Genomic DNA, 21,431 nt, shown 5'->3' on the forward strand with positions numbered 1-21,431 from the left:
TGTATGCGATGGTGGAATACTGATGTGCTTATTTGAACACTTGTTTACATGCATTTTTTTTTTAAATTAATATATCAATAATGGAAAATATAACATGCCAAAATAGGAAAAAAAAACTTTATTACACAAATTGACTTTTGCCAAGGTTTAGCCAAAACACCAAATTACAACACAAAAATACTGGTATTAAAAAAATAAAAAAATAAAACACTTCTTTCCAAGAAGGAAGCAACATGCATGCCGTGAATAATTTTACCGGATTGTCTTGTGATGCTGGAAGTTACACTTCCAGGTGGCTTTAAGACAACTAAACAAAGACGAACACAAACGTGAGCATGCTTTCTACAATGTACAAACCCCCTCACCCACATTGATCACAACATTAAAAAAACAACACTTAAAATAAATACGGCACATACTAGTGTTGCACCCTCCAGGGGTCCTGTAGGACAAGTCAGATATTGAGTAGGACAAGTCGTCCTCACGTTAATAATTCTCTAGGTCCTGCCCAGACAAGTTAGAGTGAAATAGGTTTCACTGATTAGGAAACAATCCTGAGCTTTCGCTTGTATAAACTACGCACAAATGTTTTGTCATTCACCCGCATCAACAATAAAACAATCTTAACAGCAAAGCAGACATGGCAATATTGTTGGTCTTGCCTGAACGAATGACTAAATGAAGATGAGATACAAAGTCCTTAAAAAGAGGATTTACTGTGATAATAAAAAGGTACCCTTAAAAAACGTTTCCCCGCCCCACAGGTCCAGCACAATGCAGTAGAAATACAGAAAATAGGGGCTGCCCTACACAGGAAAAAAGCTTGCAAAAATGTGCTCTGTGCTACAAACTCTTAACACTAAACAATTGAATTTTAAAATGTAACCTCCCCAAACCCATCTTATGAAATATAAAATTCTACTGTATTGTATAAAGAGGAAGAAAACCACCTTATAGGCCATTTGGGCCTATTAAAAGTTAAGGGGAGGAGCAGACATATCAACCAATTAAAAACACTCAATTGCCAGCAGTACAGAGCAAAGAGAGGGTGATTAAAAAAAAAAAGGGGGGGCCTAACTTGAGTATAAAGTGGAAGGACATGCCATTTACTTTATAGAGGTCTATAAATGTGTGTTTGTCATGAGCAGTTCTAAAAAGCTAACTGGCCATATGGATGTTGTTTAAAAAAAAAAAAAAAAAAAAGACCTGATGGCTTCCTCTTTCTGCTGTGCAGGCCCACTTCCAGCTTTTGAGAGCTTTTAATGCCCATTTGTCCTTGTGACATGTGGAAACTGATGATTATTCACTTCTGCTCAGCTGCTGTCCACCCTGAGGTGTGCTAACTTGCTACAAAAAGAGTTACAGAAGATGGTTTGATACCAGCTCGAGTTGAACAAACTAAAGCGGGATGGAGAAAATATTTGAAGGTTTCCAAAGTCACAACGGGCTCCTCAGTCCCCGGAATCCTTATTGTCAGAGTGGGGCGTGTACTTCAATCGAAAAGTGCCTGTGAAATAAACAGCAGAGACATTTGATCAGAAATATGGACATGACAGTTGACCTCAGATTAACTCCCAATATTTGGCTACTGAAACATCACCAGGAGTCCATCCGGTCCAGGGGACTTACTTTGCTGTGATGAGTCCATGGGTGGTTGTTTGCAGTCTTCTGCTCTGTGCCCGTGGCCGCCGCAGTTGTAACAAGACAGGTTGCCCGCTAGTCGCTTCTGGACCCCGTTTCCCACAATTCCATGGGAATGGTAGAAGCTAAAGCCCTTTTGTTGGTCATGTGACCCCGGGCTCTGGCAGGACAGGGGCGTCGGTCCCATCATGGAGTAGGAAAAGGGCGTGGTCCCGGTGCCTGTGGCGGTGGACGAGGCCATGAGGGGACTGAGGTGGAGCAGAGGGCCCAGAGTGAAGACGGAGTTGGCCGAGAACGGCTGCAGGTAGCCGGCCGCTGGCGCGTACGCGGGTAAGGTCCCGTAGGTGCCGCAGTTGCCCCGACATCCGCACGAGCTGCAGACGCACATGGAGTGGGTGTGGCCTTGACTTGGATCCAATGATGTGGCGGAGGAGGCGGAGAGGTTAGTTTGCTGAGGGTAGTACATTTTTCCTTGCACTGCGGCGATAGGGACGGTGGCGGTCGCCATGGAGACGAAGACACCCGCGCCACTGGAGCTGACAGATTGCGAGAGGGGCTTCGAGGAGGTGGAAAAGGAAGACGCGGTCGGGTACGAGTAGTATGTGGACGGGGACGAGGACGACGAGGATGAGAGGTGGAAGTGGAGAGGAGGTTGCGACACGTGGTGGAGGCTGTTTGAGGTGGAGGTCAAAGCGCAACTGGTCTCAACCATCAGACCCAGCGCCGCCCCCGGAAGACTCGGACAGCCTTCCGAGACGTCCGTTTTCAGTTTGAGCCTGGGGAGCAGGTTCTCCAGCCGCATGCCCATGCCCACGCCCAGCCCAGGACTGAAACCGGCGCCGGTACCGGGCGCTACTTTAGTCCTGTCCTCAAGGCACAGGGGGGGCGGCCTCGGCTTTCGTGGGGAAGACAGGATACGCGCCTGGTTCGAGAGTGGGCTTTGAGGGTAGCTGCCTTGTGGGTGGTAGTGGGAGAGCGTGAAGGGAAGGTGGGAGGAGCAAGAGGCAACGGCGGGTGCGGCGATATCCGTTTGGACGGGGAGGACCTGCGCCGTGGGCCGGCTGGGGCCCGCCGGGCAGCCGGAGTTGAGGATAAAAATGCATGAGCGCTCCTTCTCTTGACCACCCCCTACTGCTTCGGGACCAGACATGCCTGAAATACAAAGCGAATGAGGACCAGCGCCAAAATATCCCACTTGTGCGTCTTCCTGGTGAGGCAACTTACGCCTGTAAATGTCTCGGCTCCGGTCCAGACTGGACTCACAGCAGAGGGGCGTTCGGGGGGAACACGAAGAGCTGGAGTAGTTTGAGGACGAACTATCTGTGTGGACGGGGTGATGGTGCAGCACAGTGTCCACCTCCACTCGCAGATCTACTGAGTTCAACAATACACTTGTGACTACTTGTTGCAAAAGTGTTAGCCCCCCTGGAACTTTTGGACCTTTTGCCACATTTCAGGCTTCTAACATATCCATCCATTCATTTTCTGAACCGCTTCTTTCTCACAAGGGTCGTGGGGGGTGCTGGAGCCTATCCCAGCTGGCTACGGGCAGTAGGCAGGGTACACCCTGAACTGGTTGCCAGCCAATCACAAGAGTATTAATAATGTAAATTATTAATACATCTTGTTTGGATGAAAACAGAAACAAAGTAAAAAATACAATGAGGGATGCCACTACGACTGACCGTTAAAAGGCTAAGTTCCATCCCACAACGGCGCACACATCCCCTTACGGCCAATTCTGTGGAATGTCTCCGAAAATAACAAAAAATAAAACTACACCCATGCACACAGTTAGACTGCACTTTGCGTGATTCTTGTGCTGGGAAATAAATAGGACCCCTTGAGTCAGTTGGCTGCACTGAGAGAATAGGGGGTGAATCATTTTGCACACCCTAATTTTCAGTTACTTATTTGTATCTAAAAAAAAAAAAAAAAAAAAAAATCATGTATATAAAAAAATATATATATATATATAAGTTTCATTCCACGTCATGGTGTGTCCCACTTGGAGTTGATTATTTACGAAAAGTTGAATTTTATGTCTTCATGTTTGAAGCCTGAATAGGTCAATTGGGGTGCTAATAATTATGCAAAGCATTCATACTCTCATCTGCCCAAGAGCAGACAGCGAACAAAACTCCTTAAAGGACAAAACATTCTCATTACTGTTTATTTTATGATGTTACATTTAAATGTTTACTGTTTTTTTTCCCCTTTAACATTGAACTTGCCTTTTCTCAGAGCCAACCAGTCTTATTACCTGCAGTGGAGTTGTGGGTGGAGGGTCCCATATGACTGGAAGGCGTCACTCTAGCGATACCACTACAGGGCCGTTTCTCCATCTTCATCTCCCTGCTGGTCAAGACAAAATACACGATAACACAAATGAATCATGAATGAAATAAATGACTTATAAGTCTCCTTTTCACCTTTTCCAACAATCAAACAATGAATCATCAACCAATTGTACGACCTGTCCTAAACCATGAAGAAAGCAAGAAACGAATAGTCTTGTGTCATCCCGACCTTCATCAAACAAACTTGAGCGAAAGCAACCTCTTGTGGGGAAAATGTGCTGCACATGCCCCAACCTAACCAGCAGAGGGCAGTATCAATACACACAGCAAGCTGAGCTGCATCCTGGCTGCTCTATCTGCAAATCTGCTGTATGGAAAAGCACTGCAGGAACTTTCCATTTTGTTTGTCTTGATCATGCGCGCGCACACACGAATGCCTACTAAATGGAAACATGGTGAAAATGGAAAACATGATCAAATGATAAGAGCAGGACTCTGCGCGTGTGTCCCTCATTTATGTTTGACCGTACTTGACTGCGTGGCAATATATGCACAGAGACGCATTTGGTTGCATGGGTAATTGTTTTTGCATTTCTTTCCCTTAATTATCTGGTATATCTTATCTCGTATGGTTAGTAAACCATGATGTGTGTTAACTTTTTACCATACAGTGCATCCACTGCTGAGTTTGCAGAAGCCAATCAGTCAGCAAATTGTTATTAGGCAAAATAAAGCAAGGTGCTCTGATGCATGACAATTCTACTTGATTCATTGTGCTGTGAACTCAACATGTAGCTTCCGCTAGGTCTTCACAGTATTCATGGTACTGTTGCATGTTTAAAGTAGAGATGTGAAACGGTTAATTTTTTAAATCAGATTAATCATATCTTAGAATTTTGATGAATTATTATTAATCACTTAATTAAAAAGTCTTTTTTAAAAATCAATTTTGAATTTGAAGAACACCTTTTAATATGTTAATTCTTTCTACATTTAATGTTAGGTGGACGTCTTCAACATGTTTTGATGCATTGCACACTCGCACCCTCTTTTTCTAATCAATTAATTACTTGCGTAATTTGAATTGAAAAAATAAAATAAAATAAATGTCATACGCCAACATTAATTAAATGCTTTAATGCATGTTGTTATGTTTATTGCTCAAACACAACCTGTGGTACCTTTAACGCAACCATCCGCTGCCAAGCTAAAGGATCATCTTCGGTCAAAATTAATAGTGTGCATTATTGTTATAATAGTGCATTTATATATGATTTATGTGATATTTTTTGTGATTAATTAATCTATGAGTTAACGCTTTAACTTTGACAACACTAGTGTGAAGTAAGTTGTGGAACAGAAAATATATTAGCAGTTCAAATCAAGGATCCTCAAACCTAAAATTTTGATACGCAGAACAACAAATAATCCAGTAATAAATATAACGTAATTTTTAGGACAACTGCAACTTACTCCGCCGACTTCTGCAACTCCAGCTGAGTCTTGAGTTTCTTCTTGGCTCCCTGGGTTAAGTCGTACTTGTTTAAGTCGTCTTCCGTCAATGCTAAAAACTATATTGAAAAGAGAAACCTCCAATCACTCAAATTTGGCTTTGTTTACGTAAATGCAATTCGTATCTCGAGACTGCACCCACCTCTTCCATTGTCAGCTGTTTGAAAACCGGATAATATTTATGCAGGCGAAGCTTGCGCAGCCAGTCCAAGATGCCATTCTGCTCTGGCGTGTTCACCTGAGACTGCGATGGAGACTGTGCGTGGGGCTGGGGTCGGGACTGAGGAAGTGAATATGAAAGGCACTGGGAATGGGGGGGATGCTGAGGTTGCAGTTGCAGCGGATGAAACGAGGACTGCTGGGGCTCGGGATACGCGTGCGGGTGAAGTAAAGGACACGCTTTGCTTTGGTGGTGCGGCTGGGAGGACGCGTCGCCTCTGCCGGCGAGGAAGCCCTGCGTGGGCAAGGCTGGCACGGCGGGTGGGAGGGCGGACAGCTGGGGGGAGTGTTGCGGAGAAGGATGTGAGGCGGGGAGGCACGGGAGGTGAGGGGAGGAGCGGGTCAGGGTGGAATTGTGAGTGCTGACAACAGGCTGGACACTTGCCACTCTGTACACCGCCCTGAAAGAGGAAACGCTGTCAGAGGGCAGAAATGCCATCACATTGCGCTGATGAGTGATGATGAAATTTTACCTGCTGGCTCCTCTGTACTGCATCAGACAGCCTGCTGAGCTTGCTGAGTGACAGATGACAATGGAAATGTCATAAACACGTTGCACTTTATGGATACATAAATACAGAAATTATATCCACCATTATTCTTCCTATTTATATTTTTATTTGGGTTGATGTCATATTAGAAGTAGGAAAAGGAGTAGCATAGCATATTTCATCTTCTAGTACAGGGAGTCCTTGAGTTACGTCGGCGTTACGTTCCTAACACTAGCGATGTAACCTGAATTTCAACTTAAGTCGAATTTCCCCATCCATCCATCCATCCATCCATCCATCCATCCATCCATCCATCCATCCATCCATCCATCCATCCATTTTCTTGACCGCTTATTCCTCACAAGGGTCACTGGAGGTGCTGGAGCCCATCTCAGCTGGCCTTGGGCAACAGGCAACCCTGAACGAATATATATATATATATATATATATATATATATATATATATATATATATATATATATATATATAAAAGATGCTGTACGACTCTCTGACTGAAGCCCAAGTCTTTGCCGATGTTTGTCAGTGTCTCCCAACATTGATAGATGACGTAGCTTTCTATTTTGGGGCCATGATGTGGGAAAAAGAGGGCAAAAAAAATAAAAAATACTCCTACAAGTGCACACGTGTTAGGCGGACGAGGAGCCAAAACGGAGGACAGAGACAAAATGGAGGATCAGACGTAGCTTTCTTCTTTGGGGCCATGATGTTGAAAAAAAGAAGGCGAACAGGCCAAAGCTACTACTACTAGTGCTACTACTACTACTACTACTTCTTCGTCACGACTTATACTCAGGATATCAGTTCTCTTTTGCTCTTTCTGGACTTTTTGAGTCACTTTTTGGACATTTTTAGGAAATTTCTTTCTTTCATTTTAATCTACCTTTTATCTCTCCTTATCTGACAACTTGATGAAATAATTTAAAGAATATTTTATCTAAAAGACAAAAATAAATATGTAAAAATATTAGGGGTGTCACGATTCGCCAACTCCACGATTCGATTTAAATTTCGATTTTGGGGTCACGATTCGATTTTTTTTTTCGATTTTTTTTTTTTTTTTTTCCGCTCCCCCACTTTATAACACAGAGGCATATGCTTCTGTAGGCTAAGGCTAGTCTATGATCATTGGTTCTATTCATTGTACAGTAAATCTTATTTCAAAAGATCGGCTACATATAGGTGATGCAATTTCCATATTATTTTTGTGTAAATTTATGTAATATATGATAATTGACATTAGGCAGGAATGATCAAATTCAAAGAATTTATTTACAATATAAAGTTAACCGTCTTGTTCTTACTGAAGTGTAAAATAAAAAATAAAAAAACAAAAACAAAAAGTCACAGTGGGTGCCTGCCATCTATTGACTGTTTTTGGTTACAACAGTGTGCTGTGCGTTCCTCTTAAAATAATGTGCAACAACAACAAAAAATATATTGTATCCAAAGTCATGGAACAAATACAGCCTGAACAAACTATATCCCAACATTTACAGTTGCTGGGCATACTGTAGCGTGGTTCAAGTACACTAATTAAATGTTTGAATCCAGCGTTTTCCAAGGCTGCAGGTCTGCTGCTATAAATAGACCTATGGATCTGGCGTTTCGCGCGAGCTGAAGTGTGTGGAAGTTTCACTGTAAATGAGGATGAAATAGTTGGTTGGACCGTTGTTTTCCCACTTCTAGTTGAATTTGATAAATCTAAATCTTTGTGATGCCTGCGTAAATGTCCCGTCATGTTTGTCGTGTTTCCCGTTGTTACGGCTGGCGGCTCGGGCCATTCAGTTTGAATGCGCCAGCGCGACACTCTGATTGGAGGACTGTGCCAGCGCGACACTCCGATTGGACGACTGTGCCAGCGCGACACTCCGATTGGACGACTGTGCCAGCGCGACACTCCGATTGGACGACTGTGCCAGCGCGACGCTATTGTGTATCCGTGTATTATACCCCTATTAGTTATTGTTTCTCCTCCGTTCTGTCAGTTCTGTCAAATGCGGTTATTATTTGTTCACCTTCCACTTTCACTCCCTTGTCAAACCCCTGCCTGAAATTTCAATTAAAACTACTCAGATGTTAAAGTCGACCCGTGTTTATCTACTCTATATTTTCTGTTATTGTGTTACTTCCCTTCCCCTTGACGAGCCGGGCGTAACACCGTGGCCGAGTACAGTACGCGCACATAGCATATCTTGCAACTGTGGTCTTTTTATCGACAACGTGAACGTTGTCGACATAACTCACCGGGAACGCAAAATGTTTCCAAACTGGTGACGAGAGAAGCGGGAGCGGCTTGAAGCACCATTGCTGTGTCTGTCCGCGCTTGCCATCATGACTGCAGGAGAAGTCAGCTAACAAGTGCCGTTAGCTCGTAGCTGAATGGCTGCGTCTCATTTGCTTTCCTGGGAGGTGGCGGTGGCGGCGGTGGCGGCGGGCGCGGGGGGGGGCATCGAATCGTGTGTCCTCTCTTCTATTTCGATGCTCGAAATCGTGACGTAATTTCGATCGATTTCGATAAAAAATCGAAATCGTGACACCCTTAAAAAATATGTAATTTCTACTCTTTTTTTTTTTTTTTTTTTTTTTTTTTAAGATCCAGAGAGAGTCACAAACTGTAGTTCTCGAGGGCCAGAGTCCTGCAGGTTTTATATATTTCCCTACTCGAAGTGCAGCTGATTCCAATTAACAGGCTCGTTATCAGGCTTCTGCAGAGCTTGCTGATGAGCTGATCATGAATCAACTGTGTTGAAGAAGTGAAATATCCAAAACCTGAAGGACTGCGGCCCTCGAGGACCGGATCTCGCCATCCCTGCTATAGAGCCACATGTGACTCCAGAGCCACAGGTTGTAAACCCCTGAGCTAGATTATGCACCTTGGATGAGATATTATCAGGACTAGCGGTCTTGCTCTGACATAGAACAAAAGATCTGTTGAAAATTGTGACTGTAAATACTACACCGGTTCGGGAACGACAATACACAGTGCAATTACACAATGCTGATTACTGACACTGACACTTCATTCCCTGTGGTTTGACTCGCACACAGACACACACGCGAGCATAAACAGACACACATGCACCGCACTGGAGGTTAAAAATACGCAAAAATGAAGTCACATTCATAGAATCAAGCTCAAGCACTCACCCCCAGACACACATGAGGTCACTACACTCAGCGTCCCAACACAAACATACCACAATGAATTCCCGCACCGGACTAAAATAGACGCCGTCCTCTCCCTCTAACACCTTCAAAACACAAACCCAAATTCTCCTGCAGTATCACCACCACCTCTTCAATGGTATTAACACACATGACCTTATCCTTTTCATTTTACACTCATCTCTCGCACCAGCAACACTGGGAAATATTCCATCTGGTATCAGTTTCGCCACATCTAAAAATAGGTGCCACGTGTTTTGCATCCATTCTCGAGACTTACATGACTGTGATTGTGGCAAAATGTGAATCGCTATAAATGAAGAAAGAAAAGACTCACTGTAGTTGGAGGTGAATGGGCAGGTTGGAATGACGGGAGCTGTGAGAGGGGAGGGAGGCATGTTGGGGAGGGGGGAAGACAGAGGAGAAGGGCAGGGTGAGAGAGGCCTGGTGGAGGTGAAGAAGAGTTGGACGCTCTGGTGCTGCAGGACATGGCTGGGCAACACTGTCAGACATCTGGGTGGAGGTGGAGAGAGCAGACGGTTACATGTAGAACACATACAGCTGTGCTTAAAAGTTCACATACTCTCGGGGTATGCAAAATAGTGATAGACCGATATGTTTTTTACAGAGCCAATACCGATTCTTAGTAGTTAAGGAGGCTGATAACCAATATTTCAAGCTGATAGTCATTTGCAGTTAAAGAGAAAATATTAGCATCAAAATTTAAAAACATAATTTTGTTGAAATGACTTTAGTGTCATGATTGTGTTTTGTTTGGGGCAAGGGTTATATTTAGGTCATGCAAGGGTTATGTTTGGGTCATGACTGTGCTTTGTTTGGGGTTTGATGCAATCAGCATGTAACAGCAACTAGTTTCAATTGGTAATAAGCTATGTGAAGTCAGAAGCTATGTGATGTCAGGAATCTTTAATCTCTTTATCTGGTCAACAGCCAATCAGATAATTCCATATCAGTTAGCCACATGTCTGGCCACAGCCAATCAGATCTATTCACTGTCTATATAAGTCTGACAGAGAAGTGTGTTGGTGCCGATTTATTAATCTGTCCATTCGCCCACCTGTTCTTCTGTTTCCCTGTGCACCTCCACAGCCCAAGTTAGCGTCTCGTGATTGTTGATACATTCTTGTTGTTTGTCGTCTAATCAAGTTAGTTCCACGCCTCTCGATGTTATGCAAATAAAGAGTTAAAATCTTATTTGTGTCTGCGTTTTTGGGATTTAACCCCAGAACATAATATTAAGCATGTTTGTTAAAACAACAAGTTTTTTTTCTTTTAATTTTAAATTCATAAAGAATAGAGAGCTTTGTGTAAAATTGAGAAAAAAATGCAGGGAGCTTCCTGGGTCATAAGTTAAAAACTAAGCAACTAAAAAGGCTACATAAAATTCTCTACTGTAGATAAAGTTTTCCAAAAATTCACACTGAACAATCACAATCAAACAAGGACAAAAGGTTTACTGTGAGTTAAAAACACAAATTCAACTTAATGGCTTACAATGACATTTGTTTAGGACAGTCACGACTCTTGGTGTTACCCGCCTCTGGTTAGCTCAAACAAGAGTGGCTGACAGATTCAAAACAGACATTTGAGAAATGTGTCATATTTGATTTAGAAGTTGTCAATTATCAAGGTTGGATAAGGTTGGAGTTTCATGGTGTTGTTCCTGAGAAGATCTAACATCAGTACATTATTCTATGTCTGGTATGAGATGCCGTGATTTATCCATCCATCCATTTTCCTGACCGCTTATTCCTCACAAGGGTCGCGGGGGGTGCTGGCGCCTATCTCAGCTGGCTCTGGGCAGTAGGCAGGGGACACCCTGGACTGGTTGCCAGCCAATCGCAGGGCACACAGAGACGAACAACCATCCATACGCACACGCACACCTAGGGACAATTCAGAGCGCCCAATTAACCTGCCATGCATGTCTTTGGAATGTGGGAGGAGACCGGAGTACCCGGAGAAGACCATGCCGTGATTTATTTTATTTTTATTTTTTAAGAATAATTCAATATCCAATTTAGAAGTCAGATATCATCCTTCATACGAAAGAAAGACTTTATGAAACTAACCTGGCATCTGACTCACTAGTCTGAGGTAAGAACGTCTCCATTCGCTCGTCAGGGAATGCCTGTGACAACTGAGATATGACATTTCACGTCACATAAAAAAAAATTAGTATGAACTATAAAATCATATGAAATTTACTGAGTCCAACCATAACTCATTCAAATCAATTTTAAAATAACACCGACGTATTTCAAATAAGGTGAATAAAGCAACATATCCTCACCTGTGAAAGTAGATCGGTCACCTCCTGTTGACTTCGGACAACTGATGATATACATCCATCAGACCAGCTGACCTGAAGTATTAAACATTTCTTTACAATAATATATGTGGCCTCACTAGTCTAAATATGACATTCTGATTAATATTAAATTTGTGGAAAATGAGTTATGCAGCAAAACCCAGCCGTTTGTATCAGTCAATCTCAGGGGGCAGCCATTTTGCCACTTGCTGTCAACTTAAGATGACATCACAGTTGCTCAGGGCTTAGGCAACGACCAATCACAGCTCACCTGTTTTCTGAAACTCAGCTGTGATTGGTTGTTATCTGACACCTGAGCAACAGTGACGTCATTTTCACTCAAAAGAAAGTGGCAAAATGGCCGCCTTCTGATATTGATCAAAACCGTTGTATTTTCCAGCTTAACTCATATTCCACGAACACAATATTAATTAACCAAAATAGCATATTTAGACTAGTGGGGCTGCATAGAACATATTGTCCAGAATATTTTTGGGGGGTTGACTTCCCCTTAAAATTGTGTGTGTTTACTCACCTCAAATTTATAATCACTTTTGTCTTCAAATTTGTGCGTCACTCCTCGCAATGCAACTCTCTCAATTGCCACTGTAAAAACAGTAAACACACAAAATTGAATCATGACTGACCAAGCAAGTGCAGTGCTCTGAAATCAAGAAAACATCTGGTAACATTGTCTAAATTAGCATGAATCGCACATTGTACAAATGACATCTTAATAGATCCCAATTCAAAAGACATCTCAACGTGTCTGTACCCAAGAATCAAGAAATTACAGACTGTGCCAATTTACACGCTCAAGGACAGCTGTGTCGTGTTTGTGTATATTTTCACCAATTATCTTCAAACATTTAGAATATATATTGAGAAACCATCTGTGATTTTATTTTGCGGGCGATTACACAGTCTGTTTCTTCACCTGGATGCATACCACAGGTGAAGACAGGTCGCGGTGAAAGTGATTTGAACTGGCAGGTTTGTTTTCATAGATGGGTGTGACTGCAAAATAACCTTTACATATGAAAGGAGTCACATTAGACTCCGCATTAAGGCAATGTGAAACCATATCAGGCATGCAGGGACAAGCAGCTGGAGAAAAAAAGGACATGAACAAAGAGAAAAAAAAGTTTAAAAGACAAAAGTGTAGGAGAAAGTGTGCGTAAAGAGCAAAGGAAATTTTCTTGGTGCACACTTTCCAGTATGTTTGATGGGACGAATATGTGAAGGACGAAAGCTGTGTTTGATGGGTATGTCATGTTGGGGGTATGTAGATGTGGAAATGGTGGAAATGGTGGAAAAAGCAAGACCCGAAGACAAACGGGAATGAGAATAATTTTATTAACTGAAACCAAGTAGAAGACCAGGACTGAACATGGACAGACTTGAGTTGACGTGGAGAATTTGAGTTGACGTGGAGAAACTTGACTAGACGTGGAGAAACTTGACTAAACATAAACACGACCAGCACAGCACACCTCAACAGAACAAGACAATGCAATGCTACCACAACGTGTGAACAAATCCCACTGACTAAATACAACACTAACGAGACACAAACAAGTAGTATTGTTCTGATACCGTTTTTTGGCCCCCGATACCGATACCCAGCTTTGCAGTATCGGCCGATAACGATACCATACCGATACTTAAGATTTTTTTTTCCTCAACATGAAAAAGCTGTCCTGCCATTGGTTCAGAGCATTCAAGGGCCAATAGGATATCTTAGATCGGCATGCAGTGAACATGTCACATACCAGTGAATGTCGTACATGAGAAAGACACAAGATGCTGCATCCAAAATCCTATATTAGAGTTGGAATGAATGGTATCAGCATGTTACTTGTGAGTAGTCACCGATACCGATACCACTGTTTTAATGCAGTATCGGCACCTCTGCCGAAACCAATATCGGTATCGGAACAACACTACTAACAAGACACACCTGGGAAACACTGCAGGCAGACAAACACCTAAAACCAAACAAAACCTAACCCCATGGAACCAAAACATGACATGGTCAGGACCAAACATGCTACTTGCTATTCATTGGAATCTAGACAGTCACACTTCCCAGCTATGTCACTATGGTGACATATGCTACAGTAAGAGTTTTGCTGCATCTTCTGAAAGTGGCCAAAAAAGGGTGTAGGCCTACAATATTATATATCCAAGCATTACCTACCATTAAAATGTTTACCTATAATCCTGTGTTTGGATTAATTTGTCATAATGCACGTTGAATAAACACACAGTAAAGACATTGCTGCTTATTCTGCCTAGGATGACACACAAGCCCCTGCACCCATACACACAAATGGTAGGGCTTGGCATATAAACTTAATTACACATATGCGTATCATAGCATGTGCCTCCGATTCAACGCATGTGTCTGTGTTCATGTTGTGCGTTTTATGCTGATGACAGCTATGCAATGTGACCATGAGGTAATGCGAGATAGTCGAGTATTGTGTTTCAGACAGAGGCAGGGAGCCAGACAGATTGTTGTTATATGCATGAATTACATGTGCAAAATAATAAAATAAATACATGAATAAAATACCCTTGTATAGTATAATACGAGTCAGTCAATAAAGTTGTACTGTGGAGATGTTGGAATGGTGGCCAACCTGAAGTTGCAATCATGAAGTGAAATGAATCCCTGAGTGACATATAACACAGCAATGCCTGAGGCTGCATTCTTTAAGCTTAGTTCTGCTCAGTGGGACTGGCATGTTGCATCTTGCCCAACAGGGTTTGACTTGGGCGTACAGCAGTACACACACGTTTCATACTCATTTGCACCAGTTGGAGGTTCAGTCAGGCATCATTAGGTCAAGCTGATGATGACAGTAACAGGCTATTTATAGAATATGATACAGTATGTAAAGAGGTGTTAGGGTGTCAATCATATCAAACCATGACACTTTTCCAGGGGCTCACCTGTTGCTCTTTTCCCCTGGTGAGTGGTAGGTGGCGCCGCAGCATCGTGGCCCTGCCCAGCAGTTGTAGGAGGAGGAAGGTGAGGAGGAGGTGCGAGGTCGAGGTGAGGAGGGTTGGCTTCCTGGCTGACCGCTTGCGCTCCTCTCCCAATTTTCACCTCTGGTCCAAGTGCAGGGGCTGTACCAGACTCTCTGGTTTGGTTCTGGAAAAGAAACGTTTGGCCCCACAGTAGCGCAATAGTTAAGACGTTATCTTTCATTAGCACGATGTAGTAAGAATTCTGAATTTTTATCCTGATCTTGGAGGAGAAAAGGGGCTGACATGATACACTGTATCAGGCAATTACGGATCAGGTAATATGACTGTATCAGGCAATTACGAATAAAAACAGGAATATGTGATATACAGTACAATGGGAAACAGCAAATATTGTGGCACACCCTCTTTACAAAAACCTTGAATTCAAGAAGGAAAAATTAAAAAATGAATCTCCATTATAAAAATCCCTTGTTTTTCCATTGTTTTCCTGTGATGATTTGTCATAGATTCAGAGGTCGCCTGTTTTCTGTTAAGAAATAATTGTAAACTTAACCACACATGTACTCAGCAATCTTCCACTCGCATGCACAACACATAGACAAACAAGCACACTGTGTTTCAACTATGCCTTGCATTTTTGCATTTTTAGGGTTGGAACACCCATGTAACGAGGGGCGTAGAAAACCAAATAGAGAGGGTGAGGAGAGGAATCTTCAGAGAGTACAGGAGTAAATTGTATCAGTCAGTTCCTCTCCTCTCTCCTCACGAGCCCTGAACTGAGTCGTCTCTCCTTTTTGTGTCGTGTCTAATAGATGTCAAACAGGTAACGCTAACACCAAACCATACAAAACTACTTCCATAACTAATTCCATGTGTTGTGTGTTTTTCATATTGAGCCAAGCCTGCATGAAACATGCTCTTGGGACAGTCTCATCCACATCACATGGGTTAGGCTTCCTCTCTTGCGCTCATACCACAAACTCCGGAAGACACATGCTTTTTATTATGGACACAGACAACATATGTAAAACACATTTGTTTCGTTAAGTTGTGTTTTCATGTGAATAAATTGTGTCTTCTATAAATTGACTTGTGCTCTGTCCCCGTTTTATCCCTGTCCATGCTGACTGATTTGTAGCTCATGAATTACACTTTAAACTTTCAAGATCCCTCCAGTCTTTGTCAAGCCTGCTGCAGTAGGGACAAGCAGTGTAACAAGCATTTGAATGGTTTACTCTCAGGCTACGCTAAGAGATCCAGAGGGAGAGACAGCATTTCGAACTTCCTGGGGATTCACTTGAGACGCACACACACTGAACCAAACCACAGAGGGTTGATTTCAGCAATGAGAAATGTGCTGAGCTGCAGCAAGCAGGAGCCAAGGGCAACAAAACACTAAATACAAATGCTCTACTCTGAGCAGGGTACTTTCCCTGCACTGTTCACTCATGTTTAAACATTTTGCCTGCTTCTGTTAGTTTTGAGAAAGATGTGGAAGATCGGGAGGAACAAAATGTACAAGATTTAAATCCTGGTTTAAACCTATGGAGGGCAATCCAGGATCAGAAACGGGCCTCTTTCAAATGTGGATATCTGCCAAAGCAACTGCAGTGTAAATGGACAGATTGGATGTACCCCTACAAACAATGTGAGCTCAACCTTGTCAAAATATGCCAATAGCACGCCCATATCTGCCACCCCCACCTAACAAACAGACACTTTAAAGGGGATTTTGCTATCTAAAAACAAACAAACAAAAAAAACCTCTTTGTCATGTATGGTATACCTCTACTTTATTTGATTTGAAAAAGACACCAAGCCCTGAAAAGAACAGGCATTTCCTTGGCCAGATTATCTACCCCCGGTAGGAAATAAATGTTAAAAAGATGGAATTAACAAGAAGGAATTGACAGCTCTCGAGAAAATAAAAAAGTGTAACAACACAATACTCAATCAGTCATGCTAGCAAAGTAGCAGACTCCATGCACATTCTTATAGTGTAGGCAATGACTCGTGCTCCATCATGTTGAGTCAGTGAAAGGCTTGGCTTTGGTCAGAGACAACATGGGGAGGAGAGAGGAGTGAAGTGAGGCAAGATTTCAAATCTTGCTCATAGTTTGAAAACTGCGGCCAACTCCCCTTTGAAATCTGATGATTCTGATCATTGTTTATTTCTGTGTTGTCTTGACCAGGTGCACTTGTGAAGACACTTGCACGTATAATAATTTGTTATTTTGGGTATTTGTCATTTGAAATGTACATATTAATTATACTTGCTGTCCTGTCGGTGAAAATGTGTTTTTTTGCTGTGAATATCTTTTGTAGTGTTAAGATAATTATTGGACGTCTGTGGGGGCGTTGATTGCAAAAATTTTAAATATTCACTATATCTGCCCAAAGTGGAAAATGGACCTGTAATCCCTTGCGTGTTGGGCAAGGACTGACAAAGCCATATATGGCTTCAAGTTTTAACCTACTCACCGACTCATTGCATTCAACCTTTCAAGCCTGCGTTGAAATTGGTACAATAAAATACAGCATCTGGACATGTTCTGTCGTCAGTGTAGTATATTTGCCATTATACAACTCGAGGTGCACATGACATACAAAGGCTTGGATGTGGATCAATTTTAATTCAATTTATATTAGGGATAGACCGATTATCAGCGGGCTGCTTCGGTGCCAAATATCGGCATTGGCCTTTTTTATGAATGTGCCGAATTTTGGGTTTTCATCAGTTTTTGTAAGATGTTCACAGACAGTTTTTACTTGTTCCAAAATTTTTTTTGAAGATATTAACTTTTTTTTTTTTTTTTTTTTTTTTTTGAACCCCAAATTAGCTACATTAGCATGCATTTGTGATTCAGTGAGATACAGGGAACTTTTCAGTTTCGGATTTATTTAAATTTCCACTTTATAAAAAATAGTGTTGTTCCGATACCGATACTGGTATCAGCAGAGGCGCCGATACTGCATTAAAACAGTGGTACCGGTATCGGTGACTACTCACAAGTAACATGCCGATACCATTAATTCCAACGCTAATATAAGATTTTGAATGCAGCATCTTGTGTCTTGCTTTTGCACGACATTCACTGATATGTGACATGCTCACTGCATGCCGATCTAAGATATCCTATTGGCCCTTGAATGCTCTGAACCAATGGCAGGAAGAAGAAGAAGAAGAAAAACCTTAGGTATCGGTATGGTATCGTTATCGGCCGATACTGCAAAGCTGGGTATCAGAATCAGTATCGGGGGCCAAAAAACGGTATCGGAACAACACTAATAAAAAATGGTGCTGGCACGGGGAACTCCTTACGCTGTTTATTTAAAAAATAAATAAATAAATAAATTACAAAATTATGTTGAAATTTTGGAAAACTATTGACAGTAGAAAACTTTAGGGAACTACTTTCTTATTTCGTTTTAAATTTTGCTTAACACATGCTGATGCTGACCTTGGAATTTTTGTTATGTTTTTTAAACAAAACTTTTTTTTCTCTGCCATCAATTCATGACTGTCCTACCTTTTTTTGGTTGATAACGGCTAGACTGCAACAACTCTAAAAGCACACTGACTTCACAGATGACATTCTCATATACATGAGCATTAAGTCACATATTGGGGTCAAATGCCTGAGTAAGAAAGACGATCAAGTGTCAGATGAATTTGAACATCTGATCTGGAAACAGCTGGTAGATGTTAACAGTCTGACTTCCCATTCTGCATCGCTGTCAGTCAGTGGACCCAATGTTAAATTATTATTATTATTTTTTTTTAATGACTTCTCGTGACTGTCCTCTGTCCTTACATGAGTATGAATGAAGCTTACATATGTTCAACGGTCCTACCTTGTGCCAGCAAGTGCAGGGTAAATAACAGAGTTGAGCGGTAGACACAGGCAAGGAGGCAGCACTCGCATCAGGCAGCGAGCAGCCAGAGGGAGACAAAGAGGCCGGGCCAGGTAAGGACACACTAGGCTGGGTATAGTGGTGATGCAGCTGAGTGTAAGACAGAGCCACTTGATGGCCACATGGGCCTGCTCCTTGACCCTCAGCGCCCGCTCCTCCATAGCTCACCTAAAATAATTCAAACTATGCATGAGTTGAATGAAAAGAAAATGGAGTGAGCAGAGAAGCTTTTCTATCCATCTATCTATCTGAACCTCTATGTGACATGCTGTCTAGGGCACTTTTGACCATTTGTTTTTATGTAACTTTTATGAAGTGCCTCACAAGCCAAGCATGCAGTATTTCTTGCAGCTCTACGCTGACTCTGAATTGTCCATAGTTGTGAATGTGAGTATGCCACCTCGAGCCAAAAATCAGCTAATGAGGACAAGTGGGAGTAAAAAAAATGTTTGGTGGATGGATTTCATCAGCCACCTAAATCAACTCTCTATACAGCCACAAACCATCTCAATTTAATAAGAAAATGCTCAATCCTTCCACTGCTAGATTACCTAAAACAAATGACTTCTCTATACCTTACTTTTGTTTTTGTAAACATCACAAAAACCTTCCTGCTGTCAGTCAAGGCAGTAGCTTTCACCGACACTTATACACAAACTAGGTTTGCTTGCTAACAGGTGGGCTGTCATTGATTTTGACAAACCTGTAATTTTGCATTTAAGACAGCGCATGCTCATGTGTAATTTCCAAATTTCCATCCCTTTATGACACAAAATCGGGACATTATTTAAAAATTGATAATGCCAAAAATGCACAAACATATGATTTATTTAGTTACTGGTTTGATCTGTAACATGTGCAGTGTTAAGGAATGGGGGGGAAAGACACTACGCTGCACACAGGTTGCTCTGGTTGGCTGCAGGCTGCAAAGTATGAACTGTGGATGTTCGGTTTTGGTGTTTGGCAATGAAAGGCATTGATCGACATATGTCGATCATGTATTTAAATTGCCCGGTCACAATGTGTGGTCAATTGATTGGAACACCACTAGTACTTTTTGATTGGGATTTTGAGAAAGAAAATGGCTTTTGCAGGGGAACCATGAAGTCTCGCTATTTGTACGAACTGCTTCAAGAAACAACACTGTTTTTATAAATTTCAATTCTGTGCTTGAGCCTAACCCAGCTTACTTCGGGTGGTAAAACGGGATGCACTCTGAACTGGTCACCAATCTCAGCGCACACTTAGACAAAAAAAAACATGCATGCTCACAAGCACACCTATGGACAATATAGAGTTACAAATTAATTAACCAAGCATGCATGCTTTTTGGAATGTGAGTGGAAACCGGAGTACCCGGAGAAAACCCACGCAAGCACGGACAGAACATGCAAACTCCACACAGGAAGGCCGGATTCAAACCCGTGACCTCTGCACTGTGAGGCAGATGTGCTAAAACACCAACACCAGCATTAGGTGTAGGCCTATCTTAAGTATCTTACAAGAGCTACATCAAAATTATATGCATTTACAAAGAAAACATCTTATTTACCGATAATTTATTTTAAATTATCTGATTTTTTTTTTATTTATTTATTTTTAATTTTTATTTTATCTTATCTATGGCATTCCATCAGTGTACTGTAGCTTTGTTATTTTGACAATATGATCATTCCATAGAGACATGTGGCCCACAGATGCACACTTGGCCCTCACCTGCAGGACGTCCTGGATCTGGCCGAGTTGCTGCCTCAGAACTCGTTTCTGGTGGAAGCTGAAGGCCGGGTGATTGGATGCCATGGTGAAAAGCAACAGAAACTGCTCCTCGGCCCTTCCGTCGTTTAAGGCCAGGCCGTAGTTGTTGATCACCGTGTCTATATGCGTCAACGTTTGGTACAGAACCCCCGCCGCCTCCCGGTTGTCCGAGCCGAGCAAGGCGAGGGACACCAGCAGTTTACTCCGCACCACCTCGTCAGTGATGTTGGTGAGTCCGGACAAATCGGCGGGGTTGTTCGCTTTGATCTCTGCATCCCGGAGCGAATGGTAGTCCTTACGGGCCAAGTCCTCCAGGCAGGAGCCGAGGAAGCGAAGCTCGATGGGGACGCAGAGGTCCAGCAGGCCACACAGGAAATCGGCTCTCTGGGCAGATGTGAGGGAAGAGAACCAGAGGTACACTCCTTCCCTCTGGACATGGGTCCGACTCTCCACCATACTCACACATCCACTGACAGTGGCTCTGAAACTTGAAGAAAAAAAAAATTAAACAAATAGTCCAGTCAGAAAAGCTATGACAGCTGAGTTCTCTTCTCGTGTCACACTTGAATTGTTTCTCTCCACAACTGAAAGGAAGGGGTGACACTGTCTGTAGTCTGAAGAAGAGGGGGAAAAAAACTCCTCGTCGTTCCACTTCTAGTATTCTACTGTGTGTTCAGGACACCCTCCGCCTGGTCCCCCTCCGCCGGTCGGACCGCAACTTCACTGACAGCCGAAGAAACTGCACTCAGCTTGCCTTCCGAACAGTCACCGCGTTCTGCCATTCAAGAAGTCACACTCAATGATCCTAATGTCAACAGCCATCTTATCAACAGTGTCCAAGGTTGTGTCGAAGTTAACGTTTGTATGTCAACTGATGCGAAAAGTAAAAAAAACAAAACAACGCTAACTTGCGACGCAACCGCGCGGGAAAGTACTTTATCTTTATCGAAGGACAACTAAGGACGTCCCACTGTATGAATTATTAGTGTGTATGTTACTTGTCGCTGTCTTCATCCTGTCGTGGCTCGAGATATATTGAAGAAAATAACAGCTGGCTATAACGTTATCCAAGCTGGCTACAAG

The 21,431-nt window shown here is 42.5% G+C and overlaps 1 protein-coding gene across 5 annotated transcripts; it reads right to left on the reverse strand.

Moving 5' to 3' along the window:
• Positions 1–1,187: 1,187 nt before the first annotated feature.
• zcchc14 (zinc finger, CCHC domain containing 14) lies at positions 1,188–21,390 on the reverse strand. 5 transcript variants are annotated; one of them, XM_077516485.1, is made up of 14 exons: positions 20,310–21,390; positions 18,534–18,761; positions 14,640–14,841; positions 12,217–12,287; positions 11,664–11,735; positions 11,443–11,510; positions 9,687–9,862; positions 6,146–6,188; positions 5,596–6,073; positions 5,415–5,512; positions 3,905–3,996; positions 2,866–3,015; positions 1,630–2,793; positions 1,188–1,507 (listed from the first exon to the last, which is right to left on the reverse strand). In XM_077516485.1, exons 1-14 carry the CDS (start codon positions 20,802–20,804, stop codon positions 1,452–1,454), a joined length of 3,393 nt encoding a protein of 1,130 aa, XP_077372611.1. In that variant the 5' UTR covers positions 20,805–21,390; the 3' UTR covers positions 1,188–1,451. The 5 variants fall into 5 exon arrangements, with proteins under 5 accessions (XP_077372611.1, XP_077372610.1, XP_077372608.1 ...); XM_077516484.1 differs by having other exon boundaries at positions 2,866–3,012; positions 3,905–3,999; XM_077516482.1 differs by having other exon boundaries at positions 3,905–3,999.
• Between the last annotated feature and the right edge of the window lie 41 nt (positions 21,391–21,431).

Source organism: Festucalex cinctus, chromosome 3 (assembly GCF_051991245.1).
Source record: "Festucalex cinctus isolate MCC-2025b chromosome 3, RoL_Fcin_1.0, whole genome shotgun sequence".
Taxonomy (NCBI): Eukaryota; Metazoa; Chordata; class Actinopteri; order Syngnathiformes; family Syngnathidae; genus Festucalex; species Festucalex cinctus.